Source organism: Cicer arietinum, chromosome 6, assembly GCF_000331145.2.
Source record: "Cicer arietinum cultivar CDC Frontier isolate Library 1 chromosome 6, Cicar.CDCFrontier_v2.0, whole genome shotgun sequence".
NCBI lineage: Eukaryota > Viridiplantae > Streptophyta > Magnoliopsida > Fabales > Fabaceae > Cicer > Cicer arietinum.
The window spans coordinates 21,518,231-21,531,606 of record NC_021165.2 but is presented as its reverse complement, the minus strand read 5'-3'; the positions used below and the strand labels follow the sequence as shown (position 1 = coordinate 21,531,606).

The window sequence follows — 13,376 nt, the reverse complement described above, 5'->3', positions numbered from 1 at the left end:
AATACATATTCATCATGTATCAAGTTCGAACTCATGGTTTCATACTTGTGTATACTTTTTTATAATAATTATATTATCTAATTTAAAAAAACTATATAAATCATATTTCAAAATACATAATTTCTATATTTAGTATACTAAGATGTGTCTTAAGGATATATATATATTCACATTTTCTCTTTATCAATATGAAATACAATATTTAATTTCACTAATAAATGATTGATATTATAAGCAGATGCATGATCAATCATAAATAATTATAATATTAACAATTAATTTACTTATTTTATTAATTTTTTAATTTAAATAAGTCAATTCCAATATAAGATACTTTGTTCTTTTATCCATTTAATGCGGAGTTTGATAAGCATAAAAAAGTATATATTAGAAGATGTTAACTTTTTAAAAGATCTAAATATTTTATGAGATTTGTCTCTACATTTGTCGCAAAAGTTACCTTAGTTTATAAAAAGGATATTGCTTTCAGACCCTTTTGCTAGTTGTTTATATATGAATCAGTATAAATAATGAGTATGAGTGAGTCTGACCGAAGCTTCACTTTTTATTTTGACAGCAATTAAAACTTCACTTTAAATCTTGTTTTATATTAATCACTATATTTTATAAAATAATTAATATTAATTATTGATTATTAATGAGGTCGAAACAATGTATACATAGGAATGATTAAATTACACCCATAAAAAAGTTACACTAACAATTATCCTCCTTTAATAATATCCCACTAGATAAATTATTTTTTCAAAATCAATTGCTAGATTAAAAATTATCATATAAATCATATATATTACTATTATATTTGACATTAATCTAAAATTATTTATGTGATAAAGATACATCATTTTCATATTTGGAAGTAGCAACAAAACAAAATCTAGAATCACACTTCATAAACTCAAGCACATGTTTGTGATCTAGCTTTCCAATTGTTAGACGTTTGAGAAACAAGTGTGATATGTCATGTCCTACCTAGCAATACCGTTTGTTGCAACTAGGGATGTTAATCGTCAAAAACTAATTCTTGATTGATACTATCAAAATAGAATGACAATTGATATTAGAGACGAACAAAATCGATTTGTTATAACTAAAATTAAATGGTTTTATCTTAAGTAGTGTAAAAGTAGGAGAAGTTATGGGATTCTTTATGGCTTTAAATTAGGTGTATGAACCCAATTTGGGCGCAATGAATTTGGAGTTAGATTCAAAAGTAGTTGTTGGTCACTTCCTCAACAACAAGTATGATGGTGTTGAATTTGGTGATACTATTGGTGATTATAGGTATTTATTTTTCATACTTTATAGAAACTATAATGTTAAATTTGTTAGAAAACAATCAAACAAATAAAATAACTCACACGCTTGTTAGGACGATCACATCTTTAGCTAATTTATATGTTGTTATTGATATTCCGACATATATTATATGCATTGTAATGAATGAAATGTTGTAAACATCTTTTGTTGAAGCAAAATCTCAAATAAAGTATTTTGAAGATAAACAAACAAGTTCATTAATAACTAATCATGATTCTAATTATGTTGCTATTAAATTTGTGTTTTTGAGTTATTTATTCAAAGATAGGTGATCAAACACATTTATACAACAATCAACAATCTCACCATAAAATAAATCAAAGAACATCGTGTCATAATTGAACTGGAAATTGATTATAAGATCATTGTGGCTTATCAAAAGGATCATTATGATTTATCAAATGATCATTTTGGTTATTTTGTTTTAAGGACAAAGTTAAAACAAATCATTATCCATAGTCCAAACCTCAAGATAAAAGAATATCAAGGATACTCAAAACTATAATCAATCCCATAATTCAAGTTGAAGGTCCAAAGAAGCAAAACAATCTACAAATCAATTATCAGATTGATAAGTTGCGAGTAAGGACAACAAGGACGAAATGACATTGTTGTTGCACTTTTTGTAGAAAGCTTAGCACACCTCTGAGACAAAAGATTGACACTAGACAACTACTAAATCGTTCATCTATGTTTTTTATACAACATAGAATCAAGAACGTTCTGGATTGAATAACACACATGTCTATTAGATCCCACTTTGAACAAACCTTTTACTCAAGATTAGTAACGACTATAATGAGTCTCTTATAACCTTCTCCTTGCTTATAAAAAGAACATCAAGATGAAGACAATAGAAAGAGTTTTTAGTGCAATCATTCTAATACTTAAACAATCATACTCAAGCAAATAAAACTCTTCAATCAAGCAAAAACTCCGGCTTTCTCTTACTATATTCAATGATCTCTTTATTGAGTTATTGTTGACAATCAATCTCAAACAAATGTTGAATAGATTCTGATCCTAAAACTTTTTATCATATACATCATCTGAAATTCAAATTCATCTCTTAAGATAGTTTAAGTATATTGTAAAAATTATTTTAGTGATTAAAAAATGTTTGTAATAATCATTTATGAAATAAAAGGTAACTGTGAAAATAGTCTATAAGAGGAATTAGAGGAATCAGCTGAGTAAAAGTCCAAAATAAGAAGGAGAAATATCAGTTAGACTTGAACATGAATTAGAGGAATCATCGGGTAAAAGTCCAAAATAAGAAGAATAAACATGTGAAGTGTGTAGGCATAAGATGTGCAAGTACCATATCTCGTCCTGGAGTCGTCTCCTGACCCCACACCACAATTAGTCTCAAGTCAAGCCGCGTGGGTCCCAACTCTACTGGCCCTACCACCCAAATCTCATAATGTATATTCTCGATTACACAACACCATTTTCTATTTTCCTCCAAAAGAAAAAAAGATATGTTACAAAGAATTCCAAGCCACTCTACTCCATCACGATCTAGACGATCTCAACCGTACAAAATTATATAAACGCATCCCAATATGTGCACTTACGGTACTACAGCAGCAGGCAATATCCTTGTATGACCAAGTCATAACACAAACTCAATTAATCAATAATAATTAAGGTTAAATCACCAATCAGCTCAGACACGTACTAATCAATCACCAAACCAAACCATTCCTTATAAATACACTTTCATAGCATGTTCACTCCACAAATAATTATTTTCAAGTGTATGCATAAGCAGAGCAACACTAACTTTTTCTTATGTTTCTTTATAGAAACTAAACAAAAAAACAAAAAACCCAGTAACACACTGCATAATTAAATAGTTAGCATATAGTTAGTCATAAGATAGATAACATACATATATATTTGATAATACATGGCATCAATGGAAGACATCATGATGAGTACCGAGGATATTACACTACCAGGATTTCGATTTCACCCCACAGAAGAAGAACTACTTGATTTCTATCTTAAAAATATGGTTGTTGGAAAGAAACTTCGCTTCGATGTCATTGGTTTCCTCAACATCTATCACCATGATCCTCGCGAATTGCCAGGTAATTAATAATCATTCAATTAATTCGTTACTATATTTTGTGCATATGTGAATTCATAGTTAGTTAGACAAAATTACATTGTGCGACCGTAATTTTGTTAAAAACTATATATACTTTAAAGTTTTAACTTTTTAAATTCAATTATGTATTTTATGTTACTTAATTTCCAAGACATTTATTTAATTTGAAATTAGTGATCATATTATTTAATGTGAAATGAAAATTAATAATGTTTTGTATGATGTTATAGATCTGGCAAAGGTTGGAGAAAGAGAGTGGTATTTTTTCGTGCCAAGGGACAAAAAGCATGGTAGTGGAGGAAGGCCTAACCGTACAACTGAAAAGGGGTTCTGGAAAGCCACCGGTTCAGACCGGAAAATCGTGACCTTATCTGACCCGAAGCGCATAATCGGGTTGAGGAAGACCTTGGTTTTTTATGAGGGAAGAGCTCCACGTGGATGCAAAACCGATTGGGTCATGAATGAATACCGTTTACCTGACAATAGCCCCTTGCCTAAGGTATATATTTTAATTTTAAATTATTTATATCCATTCTGTTAATATGGGTTTGCTTCCTATGATATTATTGACTTATTGACCATAACCATATAAATTTCAACTATGAATGCATGTGAGCAAAATTTTAGATTCATGTCCATGTGATTTTTATATCACACGGATTTATGTTATTTGCTTTTCTTTCTTCATTAATTTATTACTTTTTCAAATAAATTTCATACATATATAGTTAATTATTTCATGAATTTTTTCCTAATTTCAAGCAAGCTGATATGCTTGTTGTGGCCAGTTTCTACCAAATAATAACATGGAGATTCATATATTTTGGTAGCATAATTTGCACAAGCTAATTCTTTTCAAATTAAAAAATTAAAAAAAAAATTGGACTAGATTAATTGGAGTTTTCCTAGGTAAGAGAATAATTAATTAATGTGCATATCTTTGACATGGAAGGGAAGTTTCCATGAACATAGGTAGAAAGTGACATTTTCTTTCTTTCTGTAATGTAGTGTGGTCCCTCTTTGTTGTTTTATGAATCTCTTGTTTCATTTATGATAAAAATTTCAATTAAAACTTGCAACTAATTAGTGATTAATTGTCTTCAAATACTAACTAACACAAACCAACATAATAAAAAATAAAAAATATTGTTATTAAGCATGAACAAGAAAAAAGTAAAAATAAAATTGTATTGATAAAATAAAATAAAATAAAAATTATCATTTATAATCAACTTTAACAAGATATATATAAACTAGTATTAGTATATCATAAATCAATACTATTGGTATGGTACATATAGTTCTAGCAATTACTAATAATATATTTGATTTTATGATACAGGACATAGTGTTATGCAAGATATATAGAAAGGCAACTTCATTGAAAGTGCTAGAACAAAGGGCAGCAGAAGAGGAAGAAATGAAACAAATGGTGGGTTCCCCTGCATCCCCTCCTTCCTCTACAGACACAATCTCCTTCAGCTGCATACAACAACAAGACCAACACGTGTCCCTTCCCATGTTGTTTCTTCCTAAGAAAGAATCTGAAGCTGAAACTGAAGACATGGTTTCTCTGTCTGTGTCAACACCAAGTCATGAAAAAAGTACAAAGAACCAAATGAATGGTATTGTGAAAGATAATAACAAAAAGGGTATTTGTGGAACATCGTTGCAATTGCCCTTTGGAAAGGACAATGTGCCTGAGCTTCAGTTACCTATAGCAACGGATTGGACCCAAGATACTTTTTGGGCTCAGTTTAATAGTCCTTGGCTGCAAAACTGGACTGCTAATTCCAACATCCTCAATTTTTAATAAATGACTTCATTATGTTTTTTACATTAATCAAATGCAAGTTTAATTATTAGTATATGTTTATTTTGGAATTATGTAGATTCACTCATTTAATTAATAACTTATATATATATATTATACTGTTAAAGCTAAATTAATTAGGCAGGTAGTAACATTTGTTCGTGTAATGTAAGTAGGGATGAGAATAGCTAGGCCGTCTGACAGGGGCCTATGATCTGACCTATTTAATAAAAAGGCTAGACTCATACTACTTTTACGACCTATTTATTTAAATAGGTTAGGCGCAACCTTATAAAAAAACCTATTAGACATGACAAACCGACCTATATATTTAATTATTTATTAATATTATTTTTTATTATTATATTAATAATATTATTTCATATTTTAAATTATATCAATTAGGCAATCACTTAGTAGTCATTCCATATTTGTTAGTTGTTCCATATTCGGTGGTCATTCAATTAGTCAATAACTCAGTAGTCTTTCCATATTTGTTTGAGAAGTAACAATGGGTGCGTTTATTTCAAAAAAGAAAAAATATATTCTTTGAAACCAAGAATTATGTTTTAGAGTTTAAAGGGTTTAAAGAATGTTTGTTGCATGCACTATGATGTAATGAAGTTATAATCCGTTGATGAATTAATTAACTTGGAACCTCACAATTGCTCACAATTGAGTACAATTTTTTATATCATTTTCTCTACATACTAAAAAATCACAGTGCATGCAAAACACAAATCCACTAATTAACATACAAACTGAAGGAAAACAAAAAACTTAAATTGAACAATACATGATACATCAAACTAGGAAACATCCATAATGGTTTTGGTGGTGGTGACAAAATTAAACAGCACACTTCGACCTATTAGTTAAATATAAATTATTATTATATTAAATTTTATATTTTGTGTTAAATTATAAATTTATTAGGTTTATAGAGTAAATTTTGTATTTTGTGTTATATTATATATAAAGTTTTATATTTTGTATTGAATAGAGAAATAAGTGAACACTAAAGTAAATTTAAAGTATTGTTTGAAACACAAGAAATACAAAAGAAATAGAAGAGAAAGAAATGTATAAATTTTGAAAGTACAAAAATATCCTTGAACTCATTTAATTTATTTTAGTGTAGTTAATTAATTTAATTTAAATAAATAAACTATTTGAGAGTATTTGATAAATTTACTTTGATTCATTAAATTATTAATATATATGCATTATTATGAATAGTGCTTGAATCAAAATATTAAATATGCAGACCTATTAATATTTATATATAGGCGTATCAAGTGAGAACTGATAGTTATTATGAGAAACGGGAACTATTAATAATAATCATTAGATTTAATTAACGCATAAGATTAAATTATTCAATAGAGATGTTATGTGATTGTATCTCCACCAAATAACTATTGGATACTATATGCTATAATATCTCTAAATTTATTTTCTTTTTATTTTTGTAATAACTCGAATTAAAAACTTCATAATAAATATATTATTTTTATTTTTTATATTTTTTTGACTCAAGGATTTTATTTTTGTTAATAAATTTATTAATTTGTTTATTCTAATAAAACGGTGGGTATGGCTAGTTAGAATTATGATATTTAAAATTTGATTTTTACAAGTTTTATATTTTATTTTGAAAATTATTTTTCAAGTAATTGTTTGAAAATGCAAAAGTTTTTCAGATTTACTTTTATTAACAAAAAGCGATAATTGAAGAGTAGTTTTTATTTTTGGTAAATAAAAAAAATGCAGGTTCAATAAAATTAAAATTCTTGAGTAAAAAAAAATAAAAATAAAATTCTTAGATAATTATATCTCACAAGAATGGGAAGGAGCTTTATTTGTAGGATACAATATTAATGAGTTTTTAATTTGAATTATTACAAAAATAAAAAGAAAATGAATTTAGAAATATTATAGTATATAGTATTCAATAGTTATTTGGTGAAGATACAATCACATAATATTTTTATTGATTAATTTAATCTTACATTAATGAAATCCAATGATTGTTATTAATAATTCTCGATTCTCATAGTAACTATCAGTTTTCACCAGATACGCTCTCTAATTCAAATTTTATAAGTATGTGAACATGGATTCTCAATTTCTAATCAAGTTACTTCTCTCTTTTGGTGTGTGAACAAACGGGCCTTATTGTTGTACTCCAAATTTGAGACCTTCGTAACTTTGAATTGAAATTTGGCCACAGAAGCACAATGGCAACACGAATCGGTCCCTTAACTCCCAACAAATTAATTATATTTTTAATAGTTTCTATGAATATTTTTTTCAAACTCAAATCAAACACGACTTTAGAGTATATGGGGTTCATCATCATTTGAAAACATTTAATTTAGTCAAAAAATATTATTAGTCATGATCATAATTATAACCAAATGCTTAACACCTAAGGTAACCAATTCAGAAATAGTTTGGGAAAACAGAACAGATGTTTGTCCAATGTATGGGACTCATTAGCTGGAATAGTCAAAAAGGCTGCTGCAATTTGTAGACAGAATTTTGATGCTTTGGACTATGATGTTTTCTAAAATTAATTATCAAGTCAGAGTGATGCTTTGACATTTCTCCTTGTTTAAGAAGCTCCGGCGCATTTCTCTAACAAAATTTACAGAGCTTAAGAAGCAAATTTTTGGTTAAGAGGATACATATTGTCACTTAAAATAATTTTACAATGATATCTAATATGTTTCGTCGTGCTATTTTACTACTTTACATTTTAATAATATAACATAAAAAAAATAGATAATTCTTATCAAATGTGACATTGCATATTTATCAAACGAGGAAAACCATGATTCAATTTATAGTTAAGTAAAATACAATATTTATAATTGTTGATTAAAGTATAGTTTATTAAAACAGATACCAAAATTTTTACGTAGATATTTGGTGTAAATTTTGTGGATATTGAGAATGAAGGGAATATATATTTATTAGAAAAATATTTTATTATCTATTAAATGGGGTAATATTGACTTGGTCTTTCAACAAAAAATTATTGACTTGTTCTAACTCCACTAAACCACTAATTTTTTTTATTTAATATAAAGAAAACAATATTCTTTCATTTGAATTAGTAGAGTAGATCATACACATGTCCAACCTCATTAAAAACAAAAAGAATGAATATATAACATATGTATAAGTTAATAGTAAAACGTAATAATGTCTAAAAATAATATGATAAAATTAAAATAATTGAAATATTTATTTTTCCATAAAACAAAAGAATATCGTAACAAGAAGGAAAAACAAATAATTTTGATGTGAGACGATAAAATCATTAAAAAGAAAAATTTAGTATGAGTGGAAACCACTTATTTAGATTATAACGGGAGAAAAGAAATATACAAATGATTTTGGATCAAAAATGACTCAAACCACATATTTTTACTGAATAATAAAAATTTAAAGAAAAAAAATGAAGTTTATCTCTTTTTAGAAAAATTAGGGTTGACATAATGGTGTTGTGATATTAAAACTTGAACAAATATTGTTAGGTTAAGTATTTAATTAATTAATTGTGGACCGATAATAATTAATCATTACTATTATTATTGTTGTATAATTTGACCATAGTTATCCACAACAAGAAAACATGGATTTTGTGAGGGCTAAAAATCTTCACAAAGGGGAAAAAAAAGCCACAAAGTAAGCATTTGTGGCAGCATTAGGCAGCCAGAAATAAAGTAGTCACAAACCTTTGTGGCGGCCAAAACAATCACAAAGTGTGAAAATTTCGTTGTCCTTTGTGAAGACAAAGGCCGTCACAAACGTTTGCTTTTGTAAGAACATATGCCGCCACAAAAGATAAGCTGATTTTAAAAAGTTAAGCTTTTGTGGGGGCCCAGGCCGCCACAAATGATGTTCCAGATTAAAAAATAAATATTTTGTGAGGGTTTTGGCCGCCACAAACTAATATGTTATATATAATAAACTAATATCAATATAAATTAAAAATTTAATATTATAATTTAATTATCATTTAAATTAAATTTAAAATATAACATTTAAATTATAATTATAACTAAAGATTAATTTAAATTAAAATTAAATTAAAATTAAAATTAAAATTAAAATTAAATATAAATATAAATTTAAAAATTAAAATAACTATTATATATAAAAATATAATATTAATAATAATTAAAGTAATTACTACCAAACCAAATAAAACATTCCAAAATTAATAATAATGTCTTATAAACCAAAAATTAAACACACAATAATTAACTAGGACAAGATAAATATGTTTTCATACAAACCAAAAATAAAATTTGCAAACAATATAATAAATTATTATCAAGACTATAATTATATAAATCGAAATAAAATTTTAAATAATGTTTAATGAAATTTTTCATAAAATAATTAACTCCTTATATATAAACAAAAAATAGAGACTGTTAAAGTATATAAATTTTTTGTACTAACTCAACTACAACTCTTTTTAATAACTAACAAAAAATATTAATATCATCAATTTTAATAATGTTTTTTTGAAAAATAGTTATATTAAAATCAATAAATTTTACATGTGTTTCAAACTTTTATGTAAACAACATAATTTCTATTTTTTTTTATAAATAAATCTATAATAACACATATTTTACTAATCTATATTTTAAAAATAATATAAATATATTTATAATATCACATATCTATTTACTAATCTAAATAAATGTATAAAATACTAACTTGATGACGGGTAGTGTCTGACTTGAAGATTTCACAGAGCTTAGAACTCTTCGAAGTAAAAATTCAATAATATTAATTACATAAGTAACTTCAAATCAAAAATAAAAATAAAAAATTAAATATATAATATAATATAAACTTACCAAAATTCAAGCAAGCTTGGAGGAATAATTTTTGTAGAGAGAAGGTGGAGAGAAAATTTAGAAAGAATGTTTAGAGAGAAGATAGAAGTGAAAAATGATAAGAGGAGTGGAGTGATATATATAGAATTTGGTTGATCCTTTGTGGCGGCCAAATCAGCCACAATGAGCAACAGGTATATATATATGGCTTTTGTGGCGGCCATAACGGTCAGAAAGGCAGGCGTTTGTGGCGGCCTGGGCGGCCACAAAAGGCAACGACTATAAGCGTTTGTGGCGGCCTGGACGGTCACAAAAGGCAACGTCACTTTGGGATTTTGTGGCGGCCTTTGCAGCCACAAAAGGTAACAGCTCAAGCTTTTGTGGCGGCCTTTGCATCTACAAAAGGTAACGTCACTTTGAAATTTTGTAGCGGCCTTTACCTACACAAATGGTTGATTTTGTGGCTGAAAAAATCCTCACAAAAATCTTAAAAATTTAGGCTCTAATTTAAGTTTTTACGACGTTTTATTCAAATTTCATGAGTGTTAATCATTCTAAATCTTTGTATCATATGTCACATTATTTAAACTATATTACGTCATCATTTTTTAATTAAAAAATTAGAGGAAAAGACTAAAACTATCGATTTCTAAAATGGAGGATCAATTTCGTGAATTAATTAGTAAAAACAGAAAGATTTAAACTGCAATCAAATTTTTATTATAATTATATAATTTTGGATTCTATATCTACATGTACTTGTCGGTCAATAGTGAGTCATTTACATGAATTACTTGTAATATATAACCGAGTCTGCAATTTATTGAGTACCTCGCCAACATATATAAAAATTCTAATTGTGAAAGACCCAAAAATAGTTTTATAGTTATAAGAAAACCATCTAAACAAGGTCCCTATAGGAATAAAGCATGGATACCCGTTATTTTAATTATGCTGAAAGTCAACTATTAAAAGTGGGATTGGTAAGAATGTAATTCCTAATCACTGAGTCTTTTGAGGCTCTTATACTGTGCCAAAGACTAACTTCCCTTTTAGGATTTTGCTTATAGTTATTTAAAACATGTCTTTTCAATTCAAAAGAACTTTTTCTTCAAGAAAATCACAAACAAATGGGACCAATATCTACAATGTTGTTGTAGATATTGTTTTGTCAAATATGATCCTCTGTGTTACGTATGAGAATATTTTGTTATGATCTATGTAGGTGATGACGTGGAGATGATTTGATTATTGGAACAAGACTTAAACACTTTATTCCTAATTTGAGTTTAGAGGTTGTGTAAATTACTCATGTTACTTGTTGTACTCAGGATCTAATCCTTTTCTTTCCCTGTTCATTGAATGCTGGGTTAATTTGGCATGTTATACTGAAATATACCATAATAATTTAGGGTAGTAGTTTTTGCATGCCAATGATACTTTTTTATAGCAATGGGGTAATAGAAAGGTAGTTAATGATAGAAAAGTGATGTGGGTTCTGTGAAACTTTTCAATGAAAACTGAAAGTTTTGAGATTGGATCCTTCTTGCAAAGGCCTCCAAAAGATCTTCAAACTAATTAATGTATATCTCTTAATGGATTATTTTTCTTGTCTTTGATTGTTCTGTGAGGATGTCTTATGTTCTGCTCTAGTACATCTTTTGGTAATAATGATATTGCTTCAAGAAAAAGGTCTCAAGATTTTGTAGCTCTATACCATGATATAACATAAGTATTTTCTTCATGTTATAAGTTCAAGAATGTTTTTATAATAGATTTTGTGACTTGTTCTCTGTCAACAATATGTGACTCACAATCTGATAATACATAAAATTAGGATCCTGAAACATCTCTCCAAATGAAATTGGTGAATCATCTACTGGAACACTTTTGAAGGTGGGAAATTTTACTGGAAGTGTTGATCTTTCAAGGTCTGGGGAGACATTTAATAAAACTGGAAACAAAGGTAAAGATGCACCTGCTGTTAAAACAGATTCTCCAGACACTCTTAAACAAGAACTTTGATTTCAATTGATTTCAAAAAGAGAAAGTCTTCAGGTAAAAAAAAAAAGTTTAAACATGTTTTTGGTCCTGTAAATCTAACAGTTTTTTGTTTTAGTCAGTGTAAAATTTTTTGTTTGGATTTTATCTCTATAATATAAAAAAATATTATTTTTAGTATTTAATGTCAAATGTACGTTTCAAAATCGTTAATTAACAAAGGAAAACGTAAACCAAACGTTTAAATATGTCTTTGGTCTCTCTAAATATTACAGTTTATGTAGTCGTAGAAAATATTTGTTTGGATTTCTTGAAAAACTTTATTTTTTATCCTTAACGTCAAATGGACGTTACAAAAACGTGCACAAACAAATAGCGGAAAACGTAAAATACAAATTTAATGATGGTGATTGATAAGAATTATGAGGTTAATGATGGTGATTGATTGATAAGAATCCTGAAGTTGAGGAGAAGATATTGGAAGAGATATGCAAGGTTGTGAGTAAGAGGAATGATGTGAAGAAAGATGATTTTGGAAATTATTTTGTATTTATGCCTGATGAGATTAAAATAAATGAATTTTTTGCATGCTTGTTTGTCTGAAACTCTGAGATTATACCCTTTGTTATTGTGGATTCCTTGCTCAAAATTTCAACTTTGATCATGACAATAATAAGTATAGTAAAAGTTCATGTTAAGAAATTAAATATAGAAATGTTTTTTCAAGACAATTTATACTATTTTTTTATCGTTTAATATGTACTCTTATAACCATTGTTAACGAGATTTCTTTATTACTTGATTTATGTTTCTTTTTAATTGTTGTTTTAAGATTTGAAAGTAAAATTGTTTACTTTTTTGGCAATTGCTTCTTAATAAAGATAAAGAGTAAATGAGTGATTAAGTCAATAAAAGATAACAATGTATTAAATTTTGTTATTAATCAAATTTATTTGTATACTCACTTCTGAATAAAAAATAAATAAAAATAATATTTAAAAAGTTGATGGATTAATTAAAAATTGAGACCAAACATCAACTTTTTTTCATATTTTTTTATATATTTTATTTTAGAGTAATATTTTGGGTTTATGCAAAACAAATCCAAAAGACAAGTAAGAACAAATGATCTAGCATTTTTCTAGGAAATATCACATAATCTATTAAAGATCATTTAGGTAATTCTTTTTTATTTTATTTTTTGTTGCCTTTGTGATCAAATTTGTAACATCTCATTTTT

General features: G+C 27.1%; 1 protein-coding gene across 1 annotated transcript; it reads left to right on the top strand.

Moving 5' to 3' along the window:
* The first annotated feature begins 3,096 nt into the window (after positions 1–3,096).
* On the top strand, positions 3,097–5,411 carry NAC6 (NAC domain-containing protein). Its single transcript, NM_001365286.1, has 3 exons — positions 3,097–3,437; positions 3,688–3,956; positions 4,800–5,411. The coding sequence occupies exons 1-3, from the start codon at positions 3,254–3,256 to the stop codon at positions 5,268–5,270; spliced, it is 924 nt and encodes a 307-aa protein (NP_001352215.1). The 5' UTR covers positions 3,097–3,253; the 3' UTR covers positions 5,271–5,411.
* Positions 5,412–13,376: the final 7,965 nt, after the last annotated feature.

Excerpts from the sequence above, each read along its gene's own strand:
- NAC6 (NM_001365286.1), top strand. The coding sequence starts at position 3,254 with ATGGCATCAATGGAAGACATCATGATGAGTACCGAGGATATTACACTA. Across the intron at positions 3,438-3,687 it reads TGATCCTCGCGAATTGCCAG|ATCTGGCAAAGGTTGGAGAA; the intron begins GTAATTAATAAT and ends ATGATGTTATAG. Across the intron at positions 3,957-4,799 it reads ACAATAGCCCCTTGCCTAAG|GACATAGTGTTATGCAAGAT; the intron begins GTATATATTTTA and ends TTTATGATACAG.